General features: G+C 41.9%; 2 protein-coding genes across 2 annotated transcripts; one reads left to right on the plus strand and one right to left on the minus strand.

Annotated features, from left to right (window-relative positions):
- Positions 1-3: 3 nt before the first annotated feature.
- On the plus strand, positions 4-12202 carry XRCC6 (X-ray repair cross complementing 6; the record flags this gene model as incomplete). The annotated part of the gene is made up of 11 exons (XM_017737739.1): positions 4-213; positions 310-448; positions 2310-2564; positions 3440-3623; positions 4941-5127; positions 6361-6529; positions 7673-7834; positions 8740-8869; positions 9582-9682; positions 10820-10933; positions 11710-12202. Coding segments are annotated over 11 exons (1848 nt in total), but the record flags the coding sequence as incomplete, so codon positions are not given.
- Positions 12203-14543: 2341 nt separating this feature from the next.
- On the minus strand, positions 14544-16732 carry SNU13 (SNU13 homolog, small nuclear ribonucleoprotein (U4/U6.U5); the record flags this gene model as incomplete). The annotated part of the gene is made up of 3 exons (XM_017737740.1): positions 14544-15476; positions 16057-16177; positions 16469-16732. Coding segments are annotated over 3 exons (648 nt in total), but the record flags the coding sequence as incomplete, so codon positions are not given.
- Positions 16733-16736: the final 4 nt, after the last annotated feature.

Here is a 16736-nt window from a genome sequence, read left to right on the forward strand (position 1 = left end):
GCCCCCTACCCCCTCGCGGAGGGCCGCTCGGGGCCCGCTGCCTGCTCTCGGGGCTCCGCGGGCGGAGGGGCCGCTGCTAAAACTGTTTCCCCCCGTCCCGTAGCGGACCACAGGTTTTCGGGCCGGGACAGCCTCATCTTCTTGGTGGATGCCTCCAAGGCCATGTTTGAGTCCGACGGGGACGCAGAGACTCCTTTCGATATGACCATCCAGGTAAGGATGGATAAACTAATTGCTAAAGGCAAGACTTTCGCACCCTTTACTGAACACTATTTTCTTCTAATTTTGGCCTGTGTGCGTTTTTTTCAGTGCATCCGGAATGTGTATACCAGTAAAATTATCAGCAGTGACAGGGACCTGTTAAGTGTTGTGTTCTATGGTACAGAAAACAACAAGAACTCGGCAGATTTCAAGCACATTTATGTTCTCCAGGAGCTGGACAATCCAGGTGAAGTGGTATGAAGGTGGTGTAAAAAGATGGAGTGAGGAAATCAGTGTAATAGCATTGTCAGTAACTGATCTCTCTAAATATAGAGAGCTATTGGATAAGTTCTTGTTACTGAAATCCATGGTTGGTAGTGGGGATAGATTTAGATTTTAATTAAAAACTTAGAAACTTCATAAGAGCTTAGCTTTTTCTCTTATAGTTGGTTCAGATCCCTTTTCTATGTCTTTTCTTCTGTTTTAATGTGGTGACTTCACTTGCTGTCTGCTCAACCTACTACTAAAGAGTATCTCAAGAGAACTCTTGAATATCCATCAGGAAAGTGTGTGTCCATGCTAAGACACCACGAATTCCAGCTGATGGAGAATTTCACAGAATGGCTGAGGTTGGATGGGATTTTTGGAGGTCATCTTGTCCAGCCCTCCTGCTCAAGCCAGTGTCAGCTAGAACAGGTGGTCCAATATGGTAGCCTGTTTGGGGTGTTCCATCTCTTTATTTTCATAATAAGTTCTGCAATTCTTGAATTTTGCTCTTTCATTTTCTTAAAATTACGTAGCATCTACTTGATAACAAGTGCTGGTTGCTGAATTGGAAAGGCATTTGGAGGAGTGCAAAGAATACATGCTAGTGGTGACAGGTTGTCTGACTTCTGGGGGAATTTTGTCTACAACTTTTAATAGCAGCCTTTATCTCTGGTGACGTTTGATTTAATTTTCTTTACTAGAGGTGCAGGTTTAATGACACAGGGGCTTCTCCTGAAAGAACTGTGCCTTGTCCTGTTTTCAGAATTAATTACAATGGAGACCTGACAGGACTGCCTTAGGTTCTTCTCCTTTTTCTGGCAGACAGTGTGTTACAGGTCTTGCTCTTCCATTTTCCTCCTCCTTCCCTGCTTGCCCTTTCTCCCATGTTAAAAGCAGTAGCCTTGCCACACTGATAAAAACAGCACAGGTGAAAGGTGGGTGTTGTTCAAAAGGAACAGAATTGTATATTTGCTGCCCCTGGAGAGCACTATGCTCTGGAGAAGGATGAAATGCTATAGGTGATTATTATGGAGTACATAATTATGAACAGTTACCCTGTTAAGTAAAGGACAGATGAGGAAAACATTTTCAAATGAGATTTTGTAAGTGCTGTAGAGTTTAAGTGAAGGACAGAGGAAGAAGCTCTGCAGAATGCAGTGGCTGAAAAATAAAAGCTTGTTTCCCGTTGTAGAGTAACGGGAGAAAAGAGAACCTGCTGTTGCAGGTGGGAAAAGGAGTCCTAGTTGGGTTGGAGTAATCCTCAGAGCTGCAACAAGGCTGTGGGCACCTGACCTGGATGTTGCTGTGCTCTGTGTGATGATCTGTGGGCTTCATCTCACCTCTGGGTGGATTCTCTCTGACATGAGGGGCGAGGAAGGAGGAGGAGCTCTCCACCTTCCCAGCATGCTGTGGAGATGCAGGATGCATTTTAGGCTCCTCTCCTTTCTGTAGTGCAACAGTCTGCCGTGCTGCTGCCTCTGCAGCAGGTACAGTTTACTGCTTTTGCTGCTGAGCACTTGGCATTCAGTGTAGAGGGTTTGCAATACTTTGATCCCTCCTGTTTCCCTTCACCCACAGAAAGAGCCCACATTGGTGCCAGGGCATTTTGTGTCCTCCTGGCCCTAGCAGGTGCTGTAAGTGGTAACTGGCTTGTGAAATTGCAGATGTTAGGCCATGCTGGACAGTTTTCTCAGCCAGCTGTTGGAAAGGCACTGCCACAGAGGTGCTTGGGAGCATTACTTGGGGATATCAGCTGCAAGGGACCCCTGGTGCATATCTAGAAGAGCTTGTGGTACTTCTTTCAGTATTTCTAATGCATGTGAATGCTGTTGCCCCTCCAGGCGCAAAGCGTGTTCTAGAGCTGGACCAATACAGGGGAGATGAAGGACGAGCGCTTTTCCGGGAGAACTTTGGCCACAACACCGATTATTCACTGGGTGAAGCGCTCTGGGCCTGCTCGAATCTCTTCAGTGATGTCCGAGTCAGGCTGAGCCACAAAAGGATCATGCTCTTCACCAATGAGGATGACCCTCATGCCAATGACAGTGCTAAAGCCAAGCTGGCCAGGACCAGAGCTGGTGATCTGAGAGACACAGGTCATTATTTTCCCTTTTAATTTCAGGCAGAATAAATGTGATGTATCTTTGCAGCAGATGTTAACTGCATTGCTAGTTTGTGATGGAAGAAGGCATAAAATAGTCAAAACTGGGGAATCTTTCTGAAAGTTTCTAAGTTAGAAATTTGGTATCTAATCTAAATTAGAAAATCTGTTTTCTGATCTGGTATCCAGACTAGCACTTACTTCTAGGATCTTTTTCTAGTTTGATAGCATAAATGGGGACATGAGAGGGCCAAGAAAATAAGCTTTCTTGTTGTTGTACCATTTTCCAGGAAGGAAACAATAACAAGTTAACACAAAAGGAAAATTACTTTAATGGCTCCATTTTGAATTAGCTGTAGGACATCAGCCTGAGCTCAGAGAGTAGACAGCAAGTGCTTCATTAGTTCAACTGTGTAGTTGAGGTAACCAGTGTTTTTGGAGTTCAGCAGATGTCCTAGATCTAGAAGCTGTGAGGCTTCCTTAATTCATTAGCCCCTATAACTAAGGGAAAAGGGGTTTTCTGAACTTGTTACTACCCTCTGTGCCTGAGGTAAGATTATGTTTTATAGGAACTATCAGAGCCATTTCATACTCAATGCTGTGCATATTCTTAATTAGAGAGGAAACATTTTCTATTCTGCATTGTTTTGACTGAAGTTAAAGAATATCTGTTGCCTTTTTCCCTAGATCTCCCCTTTCTCTAGAAAATTTCACATCTGGTGCAGATGACAATTTGGAGCTTATTCTTACTTAAATTATTTGTGTAGATAGAGAAGTCTGAGAGTGCTGAGTGCTGAGTCTGAGAGGTACATGCTGATGCAAGAAAAAAGCAGTTTCTGATCCTACTCTTACCTCTTCCACTGTTTCTAGGCATCATCTTGGACTTGATGCACTTGAAGAAGCCTGGAGGGTTCGATATCTCTTTGTTCTACAGGGATATTATAAATGTAGCAGAGGATGAGGACCTTGGGATCCAACCTAAAGAATCAGAGAAACTGGAACATCTCATGAAGAAAGTACGAGCAAAGGAGACAAAGAAACGGACTTTAGTCAGGTTTGTGCCTAGTTGCGATACATCATTCCGTGGAGGCACCTGATGTTATTTTCAGACTGCATCTCACTTTCCTCTTCTGGAAGGATTCGTCTTTAAAAGCATCAGTGCTTACATTCCTCAATCTTAGTTCTTTAGTCCAAGACTGGTGTTTCTTCTGTAGTTTCCAAGGATATTTGTGGATGAGAAGAGCAGAGTGGACCCCTTTTTTCCTCTGTGTGATATCTCCTGTGTTGAGCTTGGCTAGAAATGATCATTTGTCAAAAAATTACATAATTGCCAAGTACTTACCTAAAAATCTGCAACATGAAAAATAGTTTATAGTGAAATCTGATTGAAATGAGGCTTTTCTTGCCAATATTAACGTAAAAAAAAAAATCATCTGAATGTGCATGGTAGGTATTTTGGCCTATTATTAAGTAGTGATATGCTGCCAGTCTGTCTAGGCACTTGGCATGGATCACACAGCCTTGGTATTTCTAATCTCCTACTAAAAGATTAGAGATACTTAAGAGAGATTACAGGGATCTTGACAAAGCAGATAGAAAGTATTTTTGGAACCACATGCTCCATAACAGTTGTTTTTTTAGGGAGTGGGTTCATAGCAGAATAATGTGGAAGCACAGTAAGGGAATGAGCTTCAAGGCCTAGTGTTTTTTTTCCAATAAATATATATAAAGTGTCCCAACCTGAGCTGTTGTTACTGGCATGCTTACTCCTCAGGAATGTTCCTCAATTTTTCTAATAGCTGGGGAGAAAGAATCCTATAGCAGTGATACCTTTTAAAAGAGAGGAAGTAGCATTTGTAGTAACTCACTGTTCTGCTCTCATAACTTGAAGATTAGCTCTAATTTTAAATCTTTACTTCTAATTTTTTCTTTAACGTGTGATTTATATTTTTTCTTCCATCTTGGTATTGTTTGTCTTAGTGGTTTTTTGTGGGGGGAGGGGGGAATTTTTCCTTCTGCACAAAGAGCTATGAGAATTCATGGACATTACAATAAGCATAATTGGGGTACCCAAATGTGGACTTGTCCTATGCTCTGTTTGAGCATAGCCACCCTTCAGTGAAAAAAGTTAAAAGAAATATGGTAAATTACTTGTGTTTAGATAATTTTTATGACCAGAAGTGATATTGCAAGAATATTTTTGTGCAAGTGAGATTATGAGTCAAGTGATAGTATGTTTCCAAATATATATGTGATTTTGTGGGAGTGGAACAGGAGAAGGTCAGAAGAAATAACTTCCATGAAGAGGTGATTTTCTTCTGCAGAAGTGATTTTTCAGGAATCTCAAGTCTGTATCTGTTTTTTTACACAGGTTAAATCTGCATCTGAGCAAGGATGTGGCACTTTCTGTTGGTGTTTACAACCTTATTCAAAAAGCTTATAAACCATATCCGGTGAAGCTTTATCGAGAAACGAATGAACCAGTTAAAACCAAAACAAGGATGTTTAGTGGGAAAACAGGCAGCTTGCTCCTGCCCAGTGACACTAAAAGGGCTCAGGTAACACATTGATTATGTGCCTGCTTTTTCCTGTCTCTGCAATGTGTGAGGGAGATGCCAGTTCCCTTGCTACTTTTGTTTGTATTGCACTTTCAAGATGAGATACAGAAAAATTTGCATCTGTATGGCCCCGGGGACAGCCTGGTCTTGTTGTGAGCTCTGCAGGGTGAGAGTGGATTGTTTCCCTGGCCTGATTGTCATGGGAAGGCATAGCTGCTGGGGGAAGTACTGTCAGGAACACAGGTAATTTCTTTCTGTAAGGCAGAACCAGGTTGTCAGAGCCTGACCTCGTGTGACCCTGTGCCATCGCTGCTGCTGCTGTCAGCTTTTGACTGGTTAGGAATGGATTTGGTCTGTTTTGTTAAACATACAAGTATGAATCACAGGGGAGTTGGAGCTGTTTCCCAAACAAAAGGCATGTTACCTTTGGAGTTTTTTGTATGTATTTTTCTTGTTTTGCCTTCCTGCTTGATAGTTTGGCTGATGTAAATTGAGTGTCATGTTCTGATCAGGCCCAACTTTATTTCAAAACAGGTTATGTAGTTCCTAGGTATACTGTCATAGTGTACTTGTGTCTCCTTCCATGTTAAAAGGTCTTAAAGTTGTTTTCTTAAAATGAAATATTAAATTTATTTATACTGGATATTAGTTTCTTGAAATGAAAATGAAGTATAGGAGATGAGCAGAAAGCTGAACGTTAAGCCCTGATGTCTTAGCTTCAGCAGCTGAACTATAATATGGTTTTGATTTTGTGATGCATGAGTGGTGCTTCAGAAGCATTGTTTCTCAGTCACTCTTTCTGTCAGGAGTAGGTAGCTGACATGCAGCTGCTGAAGCAAATTTACAATTGGACAGGACCTCTGAAAAAGTCTGGTCCAACCCGGCCCAAAGCAAGACTCACAAAACCAGATGAGGTCACTCAGGGTTTTTTTGGGACAGCTCTGAGAACTCCAGAGATGAGATGTGACAGCCTCTCTGTATGAGGGCTTAGTCATTTTCTTAGAAGAGTGCATTTTGCTAATGTTCAGGTAGAATTTTCCTTGGGATAATGGTCACAGACTGTCACTTGCCATTTTGGTGTGCACTACTTACGAGGGTTTACACTGTCTTGTCTATAACCTTCTTTTCAGTAGTGGAACAGAGCAATTGCATCCTCTTCCTGCCCTGTCCTGCCTTCTGGTCCCCATTGTTTTTTGTGCTGGCAGTCCTATCATCTGCTCTTCCCTGGTTTAGATGTATGGAAACCGACAGATTGTGCTGGAGAAAGAGGAGACAGAAGAGTTAAAACGGTTTGATTCTCCAGGTTTGTTTCTGATTGGCTTCAAACCACTTTCAATGCTAAAACAGCATCACCATATCAGGCCCTCCCAGTTCATCTATCCTGAGGAGTCCCTGGTGAGAGGTAAGCAAAGATGGCAAGAGAAGGTTTACCACCTCGAATTAGTGTAACCATCTGATTCATTGTGTGTTTGAGTGGGGATCATTGAGTGTAAAAGCTTTGTCTAACTTAAAAACTTGCTGAAGTTAAGAACTGAATTAACTGCTATTGCCCCTCTCAGCTGCAGATATTTCTTGTTTTCTTCAGTAGCAGAAGAGCCAATTGTGCTTCATGTTTATCCATCATGACAAGCAGCTAATTAAACCATGGAGATGTAGTCGCAAATACTTGTTTTAGCCATTCATGAAAGGAGGATCCTAGTACCTGACAAGAAGGCAAGGATGGTTAAAAAAACCCGAACAAAACCAACCAACCAACAACAAAACAAGAAAAACCTAAACCCCAAACCAGTGGAGATAATTGCTGTTTTTAAGTCCGTATCAGCTAGGAGTGGAAACATGATACTCAGGAAGTACAGTTGAATTAACAGCACTTTACAGGCTTGTAAAGAGAGAAGGAGAGGATGTTTAGAACTGCTTGTATATGCTTTTATATGTGTATACATAAGTCTGTTAATCTAGAAATATATATTTAAGCTGCAATAGTAAGAAAACACCATCAGCTCCTTAGCCTAGCAGTGGATAAAGAGGGCTGAGTTACGACCAAATGCTTTGCAGTGTTTGACTAAAAAAAAAACCCTTATGCTTGCTTCTCTAACTGCAGTTTCCTGGCTCAACCACTTTACTTATATATCAGTCTTTCCCTGACTACCATATCTGGTGAAATACACAGCAACTGTGTGCCTCAAGAAGAGTACTGAAGTCTGAATTCCTAGTGTGTTACTTCCGCAAAAGGTCCTACGCTGCTACTGTAATGTCCCACCAAACAGAGACAGACTTTGTGGATAAAATTTCACATTTCGCAATTTTCCATTGCTTAGATGGTAGTGATTTCACTTCTTCTGCCAGAACTCTAACTCCTGGTCAGGAGAGACTCACTAACATTGTCCATTTTGAGTGTTCTCCCTTCCAAAATTTGCTTTTTACCTCCACAATAATGCAAGCATTTCAAAGAAGTCACAGGTTTTGAAACTGTGCTATCTAGGGTTATGTTCCAGAACAAAGGAGCAAAGCTGTCAGTCTGACCAATCCACTCTTTCTTTTGCAGGGAGTACAACTCTCTTTAATGCCTTATTAATGAAGTGCTTGGAGAGGGAGATGATGATGCTGTGCAGATACACGGCTCGCCGGAACATCCCTCCTCGCTTTGTGGCCCTGGTTCCCCAGGAGGAAGAGCTGGATGAGCAGAAAGTGCAGATAGCGCCTCCAGGTATGGGAAGAGATGCCACCTTTCCCTGTGTGGTTGGATGTAGTCAGTGTAATGGTGTCCTGTATTGAGGGAAAATATTCTTAGTGCTACCCCTCTTAAAACTGGGGAAAATGCTTTCCAACATTCCCTTTCTTCAGTTTTGTCAATGTAAGCATCTGATGTTGAATCTATTTTTAAAGCCCCAGTTGCATCAGTGCTTGCTCAGGTATGACCTGGCTACAGTGTTTTCCCTGCCTCCTACCTCTTTTTAGCAGATTCAAATAACTGATACAGAAATTAAAAGCCTTTTTTTCCTGTTTGAAGACTAGACAGAATGTCTTTTCCTGAATTATGTTGTATCCTTGAATATGTTGTAAAGTATTAAATAAATAATCTCACATAATAAGCCTCATGCCACCTCAGCTGGGTGGGGAATGATTAGGGAGCAGACTCCTGCTCGTTTGCATTTTCTCACCTCTTTAAGTGCAAAAACATCTTCTGGGAGAATGTAAAGTAGGGAAGTAACACTGCTTGTGTACAAAGTAAAGTATTTTAGAATAATGTGGGCAATAACTTGGTTTTCAAACAAATCTTTTTCAAGCTCATACCCAGTAAGAAGTGGGGAAGGTGGACTACTCGATGTCCTGCATGAAAAGCAGGTCACCAGTATCCAACTCTTAGCTATGAATTTAGTCTGAATCTCTTTCATGAAGCCATTAGTGATGTCGGTTACAAACATTGAGATTGGGATTGAGTGTCATGCTGTAGGCACTTGGAAGTTTTATGGATTGCTGTTGTTTACAACAGAACAGGTAGTTAGCTTGGAGTCATCAGACTTCCATAATAACCATCTTGGTCTTTCACATAAATTATTTTGAGACCATGCTTCTGTGTAACCGTTGTCTTCCTCCCTCTCTTCTGGATAGGTTTCCATGTGATTTTTCAACCCTACGCAGATGACAAACGTAAAGTTGATTTTACAGAAAATGTGCCAGCCAGCCGAGAGCAGGTAGACAAAATGAAGGAAATAATTCAGAAGCTGCGGTTCAAATACAGGTAGATGGAGATAAATAGGATGCAGGGGGTGGCATGGGCAGGAAAACACAACCATTGCTTGCTCTGTTGCACATGTTGTTCAGCTGTGGTGTTCCTGAGATGAGATTGTGATGTATTTTGATGGAAATTGCTTCTCTATGCAGTAGCTTTTTCCAAACTTTATTCTTAAATCATTCTGGATACCCAGGCACCGCAATGCTTTATGTAGCATGTTCTGGAGTTCTTTGTTCTTTGTAGAATTGCTCTTGTTCTCTGGGCTGTTGTCATTAGTTGCAGAGGTATCACATTTTATTGTGGTTCTGCCACTCCACTGCAGATCAGACCCAGATCATTTGAATTAGAGCACTTTAGAAAGAAGAGTTAGGCCTTTTTTTTTTCATTATAGCTAGGATAAATGCTATGAAGTACTTTCATGGGAGATTTTTTTCCCTAGGTATGTGGAAGCCACCATAACTGTTATTAAAGTATAATGCCACTGTCTCCTTTTGCCTCATACAGCTTTCTAACTCTCACACAGCATTCTTACGTGGTTGATACATGACAGGATAGTGATTCAGCAAGTAAACTGAAAAGAGCAAAAGCAGTTCTGGTGCAATGGATTGTTGTGTGGGAAAGAGGGAAGTTTTATTCTGAAATAAGTTTGTGGTAGATCTTAAGTGTTTTGTCTGTCTTCTTGGCAGCATGCATTGACATTTTGGGGGATTCTTGACAGGACTGACAGCTTTGAGAACCCAGTTTTGCAGCAGCACTTCAGGAATTTGGAGGCTTTGGCGCTGGATATGATGGAACCAGAACAAGCTGAGGATCTTACAAGTGAGAACTAGTGGTGGGTGTGAAGGGAGGCAGGGTAGGGGACTCGTGACTTTCTTATAAGTGAAATATGTTCTACTACAAGCCCAAATGTCTTTTAAAAAGTATTTCAGTTGTGTGCAGTTCCACTATGTAGAGTTCTGGATGTGTCCATTCTGAAATACTGAAACCTTATTTTCTATTGCTGTCACTTTTAAGGTAAAGAAAAAAATTGCTCACTTTACCATCCAAAATTAAAACTGAATCACCTTTTTTCTATGGTGACAAGTGTTTTCTCTGAAATTCCTCTCTTCAAGATTCTCATTAATATTTCGGTCTGATAAATGGGCGGAATCAAGAGAATTATTGTGCTGGGGGCAATGCTGCCACCTAGTGACCGTGAGAGTTTGTATTGAAGTGTCTTGGATAATCACAGAGTGGGTCAGGTTGGAAGGGACCACAGTGGGTCATCTGATCCAACCTCTCTGCTCAAGCAGAGTTATCCTACAGCGCATTGCACAGCGTTAGTTCCAGGTAGTTCTTGAATTTCTGTGGTGAGGGATACTCTACAACCTCTCTGGGTGACCTGTTTCAGTGCTCAGTCACCTGCCCAGTAAAGTTCTTCCTCATGTTCAGATGGCTCTTTCTGTGTCTCAGTTTCTGCCCATTGCCTCTTCTTTATTTTGCTGCTGGATGCATGAGGGGATATCTCCACCAAAATCATGCATCTCTAGTACAGAAAAAGCTGTTTATGTAGGTTTTCCCAGAAGAAACATACATGTGATAATCATTTCCCCGAAATCATCAACATCTGTTCCTTCCACTTTGTGCATGCGTTCTTCTGTCCCGGGGGGTCTCTCTGGTGGTCATAGACCCCAAAGTTACAGCTGAGTGCTTGATGAACTGGTGTTACTTCCCAATTCAGAGCAGAGTTGGTATACCTAGGCTGGTTCTTATTTTGTGAGTCCCTTCTTGGTCAATGTTTAACATGATCCTACAAAGTTAAGTACTGTGTGGTTCCATACACTAGTGGTTTTGTAGAATGAGCATTGTACTTTTCCCACCAGGTGAGCCGATAGTTCATCTGGCAAGAACGATGGCCTTGTTTAGACTTTCTTGTGATCACACTTTTTGAGAGGGCAAACCTTTATTTTTTGCCAGTGCCAAAGTCTGAACAGATGAGCCACAGGCTGGGCAACCTCGTGCACGAGTTTAAGCAGCTGGTTTATCCCCCTGACTACAATCCTGATGGGAAGGCTGGAAAGCGTAAACAAGGTAAGTAGTGGTGGTGCAGACACAAAACATGATGTCTGTATTCTGTTTAGAAGCTTCTGTGTTTTCAGTTTGTCTCTTAGTTTAAAGAAGCTGCTTGTGCAACAACTCTTTGCTGACCTCCACAATGAAGTATTATATCCAGTGTTGATTCTAGAGAGTAAAGAATATTGTGGTATCCAGTTGGAGAGTTGCTGGAATGAAAACCTGCAGAGTGAAGTATAGGCAGTAACTTGGGTAAATGACTGCAAAATATATATGTATAATTTTAGCAACTTTCTGTTTTATGACAAGAGCAGTAAAATCATTCATGCTTTCAGTTTGTGTTGGTGGGGGAGCAGACTTTTATGCATGGGCTATTTTAGCAAGTCCAAGATGGGCATCTTTAGGGCTAAATGTGTAAGTAATGCTGGAGTCCATGTGTAATTTGGGCGTCTATGAAAGACTGCATAAAGTGAGTGTCAGTTAGCTGAGCTCCCTGTGGAATCATTGTATTCTACTGTCTCAAAGAGAATCCCTTAAAAGTTTCATTTGGAGGGTGAGGCTTGTATCAGAACACAAAGTTTCATAGTTCAGTTAAGATCACTCCTATCAATGAAATACTGCATGACTTACATAGTGACATCTGTTTCTTAAAAGAAAACGTGGAAACTAGGTCTGTGAGCGTGTGGCTGTCAAAGCACCATGTGCTAATGGCCATTAACTATGGTATGTATAAGAAACAGTGATGTCTTTCTATTTTTAAAAATCTTTGTGATCTAAAATATGTATCTCTCTAGATTCTGATGGTCCAACTGAGAAGAGGCCCAAGGTAGAAGTCTCAAAAGATGAGCTATGGAGTCACGTGCAGAAGGGCACTCTGGGCAAGCTTACCGTACCTGTCCTGAAGGATGCATGTAGGTTTTTGGGGTTGAGGGGTGGAAGCAAGAAGCAGGAATTAATGGATGCTTTAATTGAATACTTTAGTGAGCGCTAAGCTGGAGAGGAAGGCCCTGGTTTACTTCTGTCTGCTTAGAATTTTGATTGTCTTATGTGGGTGCTGTGTCTGTTTAATCTTGCTCTGAAAGAGAAGGCAACCAAATGTTGCTCTATCTAGCAGTGGAAAAACTTTTTACTCTTAGTTGTGAAACATCTCTGCAAAGTTGGATTCTGTTGACAGTAACCAAAGGCAGAACTAAATTCCCTGTGAACTCAGGTGCCCCACTGCACATGGATGGAGTTGTGCCTTGCTGGTTTCTTAATAAAAGTTATTTTGGACCTTTTCCTTTGCAACACTGACTATGCCGTCTCTGCATCATAAAGACAGCAGAACTCACTTCTGTGTAATAAAACACAGTGATCTGTGTTAATGGCACCACATGAATTCAAGCAGCAGGTTGAGTCTGTGTGCTAATAGAGGGTATAAATGTATGTTACTCTCCAAAACAGCCAGTATCAGTATTTGTAATCAAATTGGGTTCTTCTCCACCATCATAGTTCTAAATATTACCAGCAGATCTTAAAAGAAAAAAATCATTACTGGGAAGCAGTATCCAATCCCTTGGGCAAAAAGCTGGCACTTCACAAAGCTGCACAGACAGGTCTTCCATTTCTAAATGGTAATAGCAAAAGCTGGTTTAAAAAAGGAAAACAAATAGTATTCCCTGGAAGGCTGCACACATCCCAGTTAAATTACTGAGATGGCATTGAGCTTTCCAGTGCTGTAAGTGAATATGAGTCAGACTTGTGCAGGCTTCTGTACTCAAATTTGTGCTTTAAAAATAGAAGAATAGCAAGTTGTGGAGAGACCCCTTGCTACATACAGTATTTTTACTTTTTTAATCATACTTATGGAGGCTGCAGCCAGGTCTCTTTTTGAGTTTTAGACTTCCATCCCTGGCATGCCCCACCTGTCTTGCAGTGCAAGATGACTGAAACAAATAAACTGTTGTTGTTCTTGCTTTAGGAAATTACTAATTGTTTAGTGAAACTCTCAACTTTCTACATGACAGGACATATCATGTAGAAACATGGGATACCTGAGGTGTCCATTTGGTCTGTGTAGTGTTTTTAGTGTTCAGAGATTCCTCTCTGTGGCTCACAAACTATTCCATGACCGGTCTGAAGTGTGGCACACCTACCGGAGCCAGCTGTGACCACCCTTGTGGCACTGTGACTGTCCTAGCTGTGCCAGCATGCTGCGCACTTCTACCTCCACACCTCCTCCAGAGAGAGCAGCTAGCCTGCATTGAGCTCTGCAGTAATGAAGCTACATTACCTGTTACACTTTCAATCAGCCTGCAGTAGTTATTTTTAATAAAGATTTGTCTAAGCACTCAATTTATTTTGCCCTTGGGCAAAGAAGCTACTGTAAATGCTTGTCTTAGCAAGGCTTGAAGAGAGGAATAGTGAGACTATGCTGTCCATAACTCTCTGAATTGAATTCTGCAAATACCCTTGTTAACATCTCTCTTGGCTTGCTAACCCTTAGGCACACTATGTTCCAGGCTTTGGATGATTGTGGCATGTTTGTTCTAAGTTATTAGATATGCCTCCTGGCTTTTTTTGTTGTTGTTCTTTTTAATAGCAGCTATCACATTAGGCAGAAGTTTAAAAGGGATGGCAATGGAGTGCTTCAGAGCAGAAAAAGAAACAGTTTTGCTTGCTCAAGTATTCTTTATTTCTGCTCCTCGTGTGCTTTCTCTTACATCAGCTGTCTTGGTACAATAGGGCAAATCCTTAGCAAAGCTGTAGTTCTAAACACAACTAGCTCAACAGTCAGCATCACTAGAAGGGAACAGGAGCCCTTCTAAACCTCATACAAATAAAAGGATTCTGAAGTATTTGTATCAAGTTCACCTCAGCAAGGATTACTGGCATCAGCCATTTACAAAAATGTACAAACATGGTGTCTTCAGTCTTTCATGAGCTGCCTTCATCTGCTTGGGATGTACTTAACTAAAGTTAGGTTTCTCTGTGGAAACATGACAGAAAATTTATTTTCCCTTCTGCTATTGCACCTAATGCTGTTTCCACAGTATTTTGCTTTGGCATCCTGCAGTAGAAAACAGGTTTGATATTCCAACACAGGGGTTTAGACTTCTCTGCTCAGAGCAGTAGTGGATTTATTATACAATATGCATTTAACTAAAACTAGGTCCGTAAAACCACCACTAATCCAGATTGCTGGTGGTGCTCCATGCTTTTCCAGAACATGAGATGATACAGCCTTCTCTCTTGAGACATGGTAATTTATCTGAAAAATTACTTCTCTTGTTTCCTTGGCCATTAAGTCTCTGATTCCTCTGTTCTCTGTTTCCTTGGACATGACTTAAGAGGGTTCATCTTCAGTCAGGTGACTACAGTGCAGTAACTAAAAAGCATGACACTTCTTATAATTAACAGCCAGATGTAGGGTACTTGTCAGCAACAACAGGCTGCTCTGCACCATGTGTTTTGTACTTAACTTCCCTAGGAAGCCCAGCCTCAGTGGTAACAGTCTACACAAAGAAAACGGAAGGAGTATGATTTACTGCACTGCAATAGCCTTCAGGCAGCCTCTGAGCAGTTTAGCTTTACAAGCAGAAACACTCCAGTTAGTTGCAAATGCTTCACCAAGGGAATGACAATTCTATTTAGCTTTGCAGCATTTTTATTTTTTCTTAAAAAGTCAGTATTTAAAAATAATCAAGAATTCCCCTTGTGTACTGCCATAAGATTTCTGCTTCCCGTGCATCTGTACAGAAGTCTCGTCTGGTTTTAAGAACAAGGGCTGTGCTAGGCACGCTGATCTTGGCTCCATCTGCTGCTACACAGTAGCTGCTGCCTGCCTTTTACCTGGCCTGTGCTATTCCCTCACTTAATGACTCCAGCAGCCTGAACACGGGGAACCTTTTCCTCAGTAGCCTAAATCGTTCAGAAATGCACTCACACCTGCTGGAGGCTGAAGCTTAGCAGAAATACTGCAACACAGAGGAAGCCGTCGGGTGGGTTAAAAAAGCCCTGAGCAGGCAGACAGGAAGACAAGGGGGGAATTTTTTTTTCTTTTAAACATAAAACAGGAAACACAGTTGTACAGTCACTTTTCAAGAAGTAATACAATGAGAATGAACGTGTTGGAGTAGAATAATAGAAAAGTGGGGGGATAGGAGGTGGAAACACTAAGAATTAAGCTATTATTAAACAAAAATGTAGCATTTTGAAATGAAACATTGATATCAAAACTATCATCTCAACTGAAGCTAAACATTAATTTCCCCTAATTTGCACTTTTTAATTTCACACACATTTACACTCATGGGCACTTAGACCAACAGTCTTTCTATAGCTTGCTGTACAGACTGGATCTGAGGCTTTAGCTGTGATCCCTCCTTGATGGTGATGGAGCAGGCGATGACAGGCCGGGAAACGCCGCATGCCCGGCCCAGGGCTTGCTTGGAGCGCACAAACACATAAGGGACATTCTTGTCCTCGCAGAGAAGAGGGAGGTGCAGGATGATCTCCAAGGGCTCTGCATCTGCTGCCATTACAATGAACTCTGCTATGCCTCTGTTCAGTGTTTTGGTGGCTGTAAAAGAAACTGGAGAGTCAGTCTAGGTCTTTCTGGAAAGAACACCTAATGTGTAACAGCTTCAGGAGATGTTGAAAGTGGCCTCAGTGGGAAGGAGATCTAGTGCATGGGACATGGGTCCTAAGAGATTAGAGAGTTTCTATCCTTAGGGATTGTGGGTTTTTTACAAGTTTGACTAGGTGAAGCCCCAAGCAACTGTGAAGGAAGCCACTCTCTGAGCAGGTTGCACAGAGGTACCCTCAAAACCAAATCTTTTATGGTTCTGAACTAGCTAGGCATCTGGTAATCCCAGTGCCACACCACTGAAGCATGCATGATTACAAACCATGCACCAGGAACGCAATTTGGGAATCTGCAAAAACTGCATATAAATGCTGAAAAGATTACAGCTTAGTTCTGTCCCTGAATATTGTTTAAGCAGGCTTGAAGGAGGAGAAAGGAGACACACCACCAGCAATAGCCAGATCTATATAAAATGAGTGATTCACAGCTACAGAGAAAAGACAATCTCTACCCATGGCATCTCACAAAATCCTTGTTATGAGTTGTAGCACACTTTGCAACACACTAGTCTCACCTTCATTGGCTCCCTTGCGTAGTTGCTTATAGTTGCAGGACTGCTGCACAAGATCCAGCAGTGTTTTTGTGAGCTGTGCATCAGCCAGCGGGTAAGCTTTGGGATTCACTTCTGCCTCACTCTAAAGGAAAAAGTAAAGAATATTACAATAGGAGCAAAGGAGGCTTTGTTCCAATCAACACTGCACAGGCATCATGTCCACCACATATATTGATTACTGGAGTCGTGTCACTATATTCTCATCTGCTCTGCACATATAGAAGAAACACCACTGCGTTTTACTCCTAAAAGAGTAAGGATTCTTCTTGTATCAAAGTAAAAGGGAAAAGTAAGAAAGATATGCTTCCCATCAAAGTAAAGAGTGTATCTACTCACACATCTACATCGTACAAACCAGCAGCAGTGCACTTACGGGGCAGTCTTCAGGCGGTTTATACCACAGACTACACAAAATGAAATACTTCAGTTCACATATTAAAAGACTAACAAAAAAATTGAAGAAGTCCCCAGAAGAGCACGTATCAGGGTTATTTCTGCAAACCACAAGTAGCTTATAAACGTTAACATCACCAGGGGGTGGCACAGCAGCGAGTTCACAAGAAGTGTTAGCGACCGGCGCTGGCAGAACCGCGGCCTGCCCGGCTCCCGGCACTGCGCGGGGGTGACCCCGGACACCGAGT

The sequence above is a fragment of the Corvus brachyrhynchos genome, unplaced genomic scaffold (genome assembly GCF_000691975.1).
Source record: "Corvus brachyrhynchos isolate BGI_N302 unplaced genomic scaffold, ASM69197v1 scaffold56, whole genome shotgun sequence".
NCBI lineage: Eukaryota > Metazoa > Chordata > Aves > Passeriformes > Corvidae > Corvus > Corvus brachyrhynchos.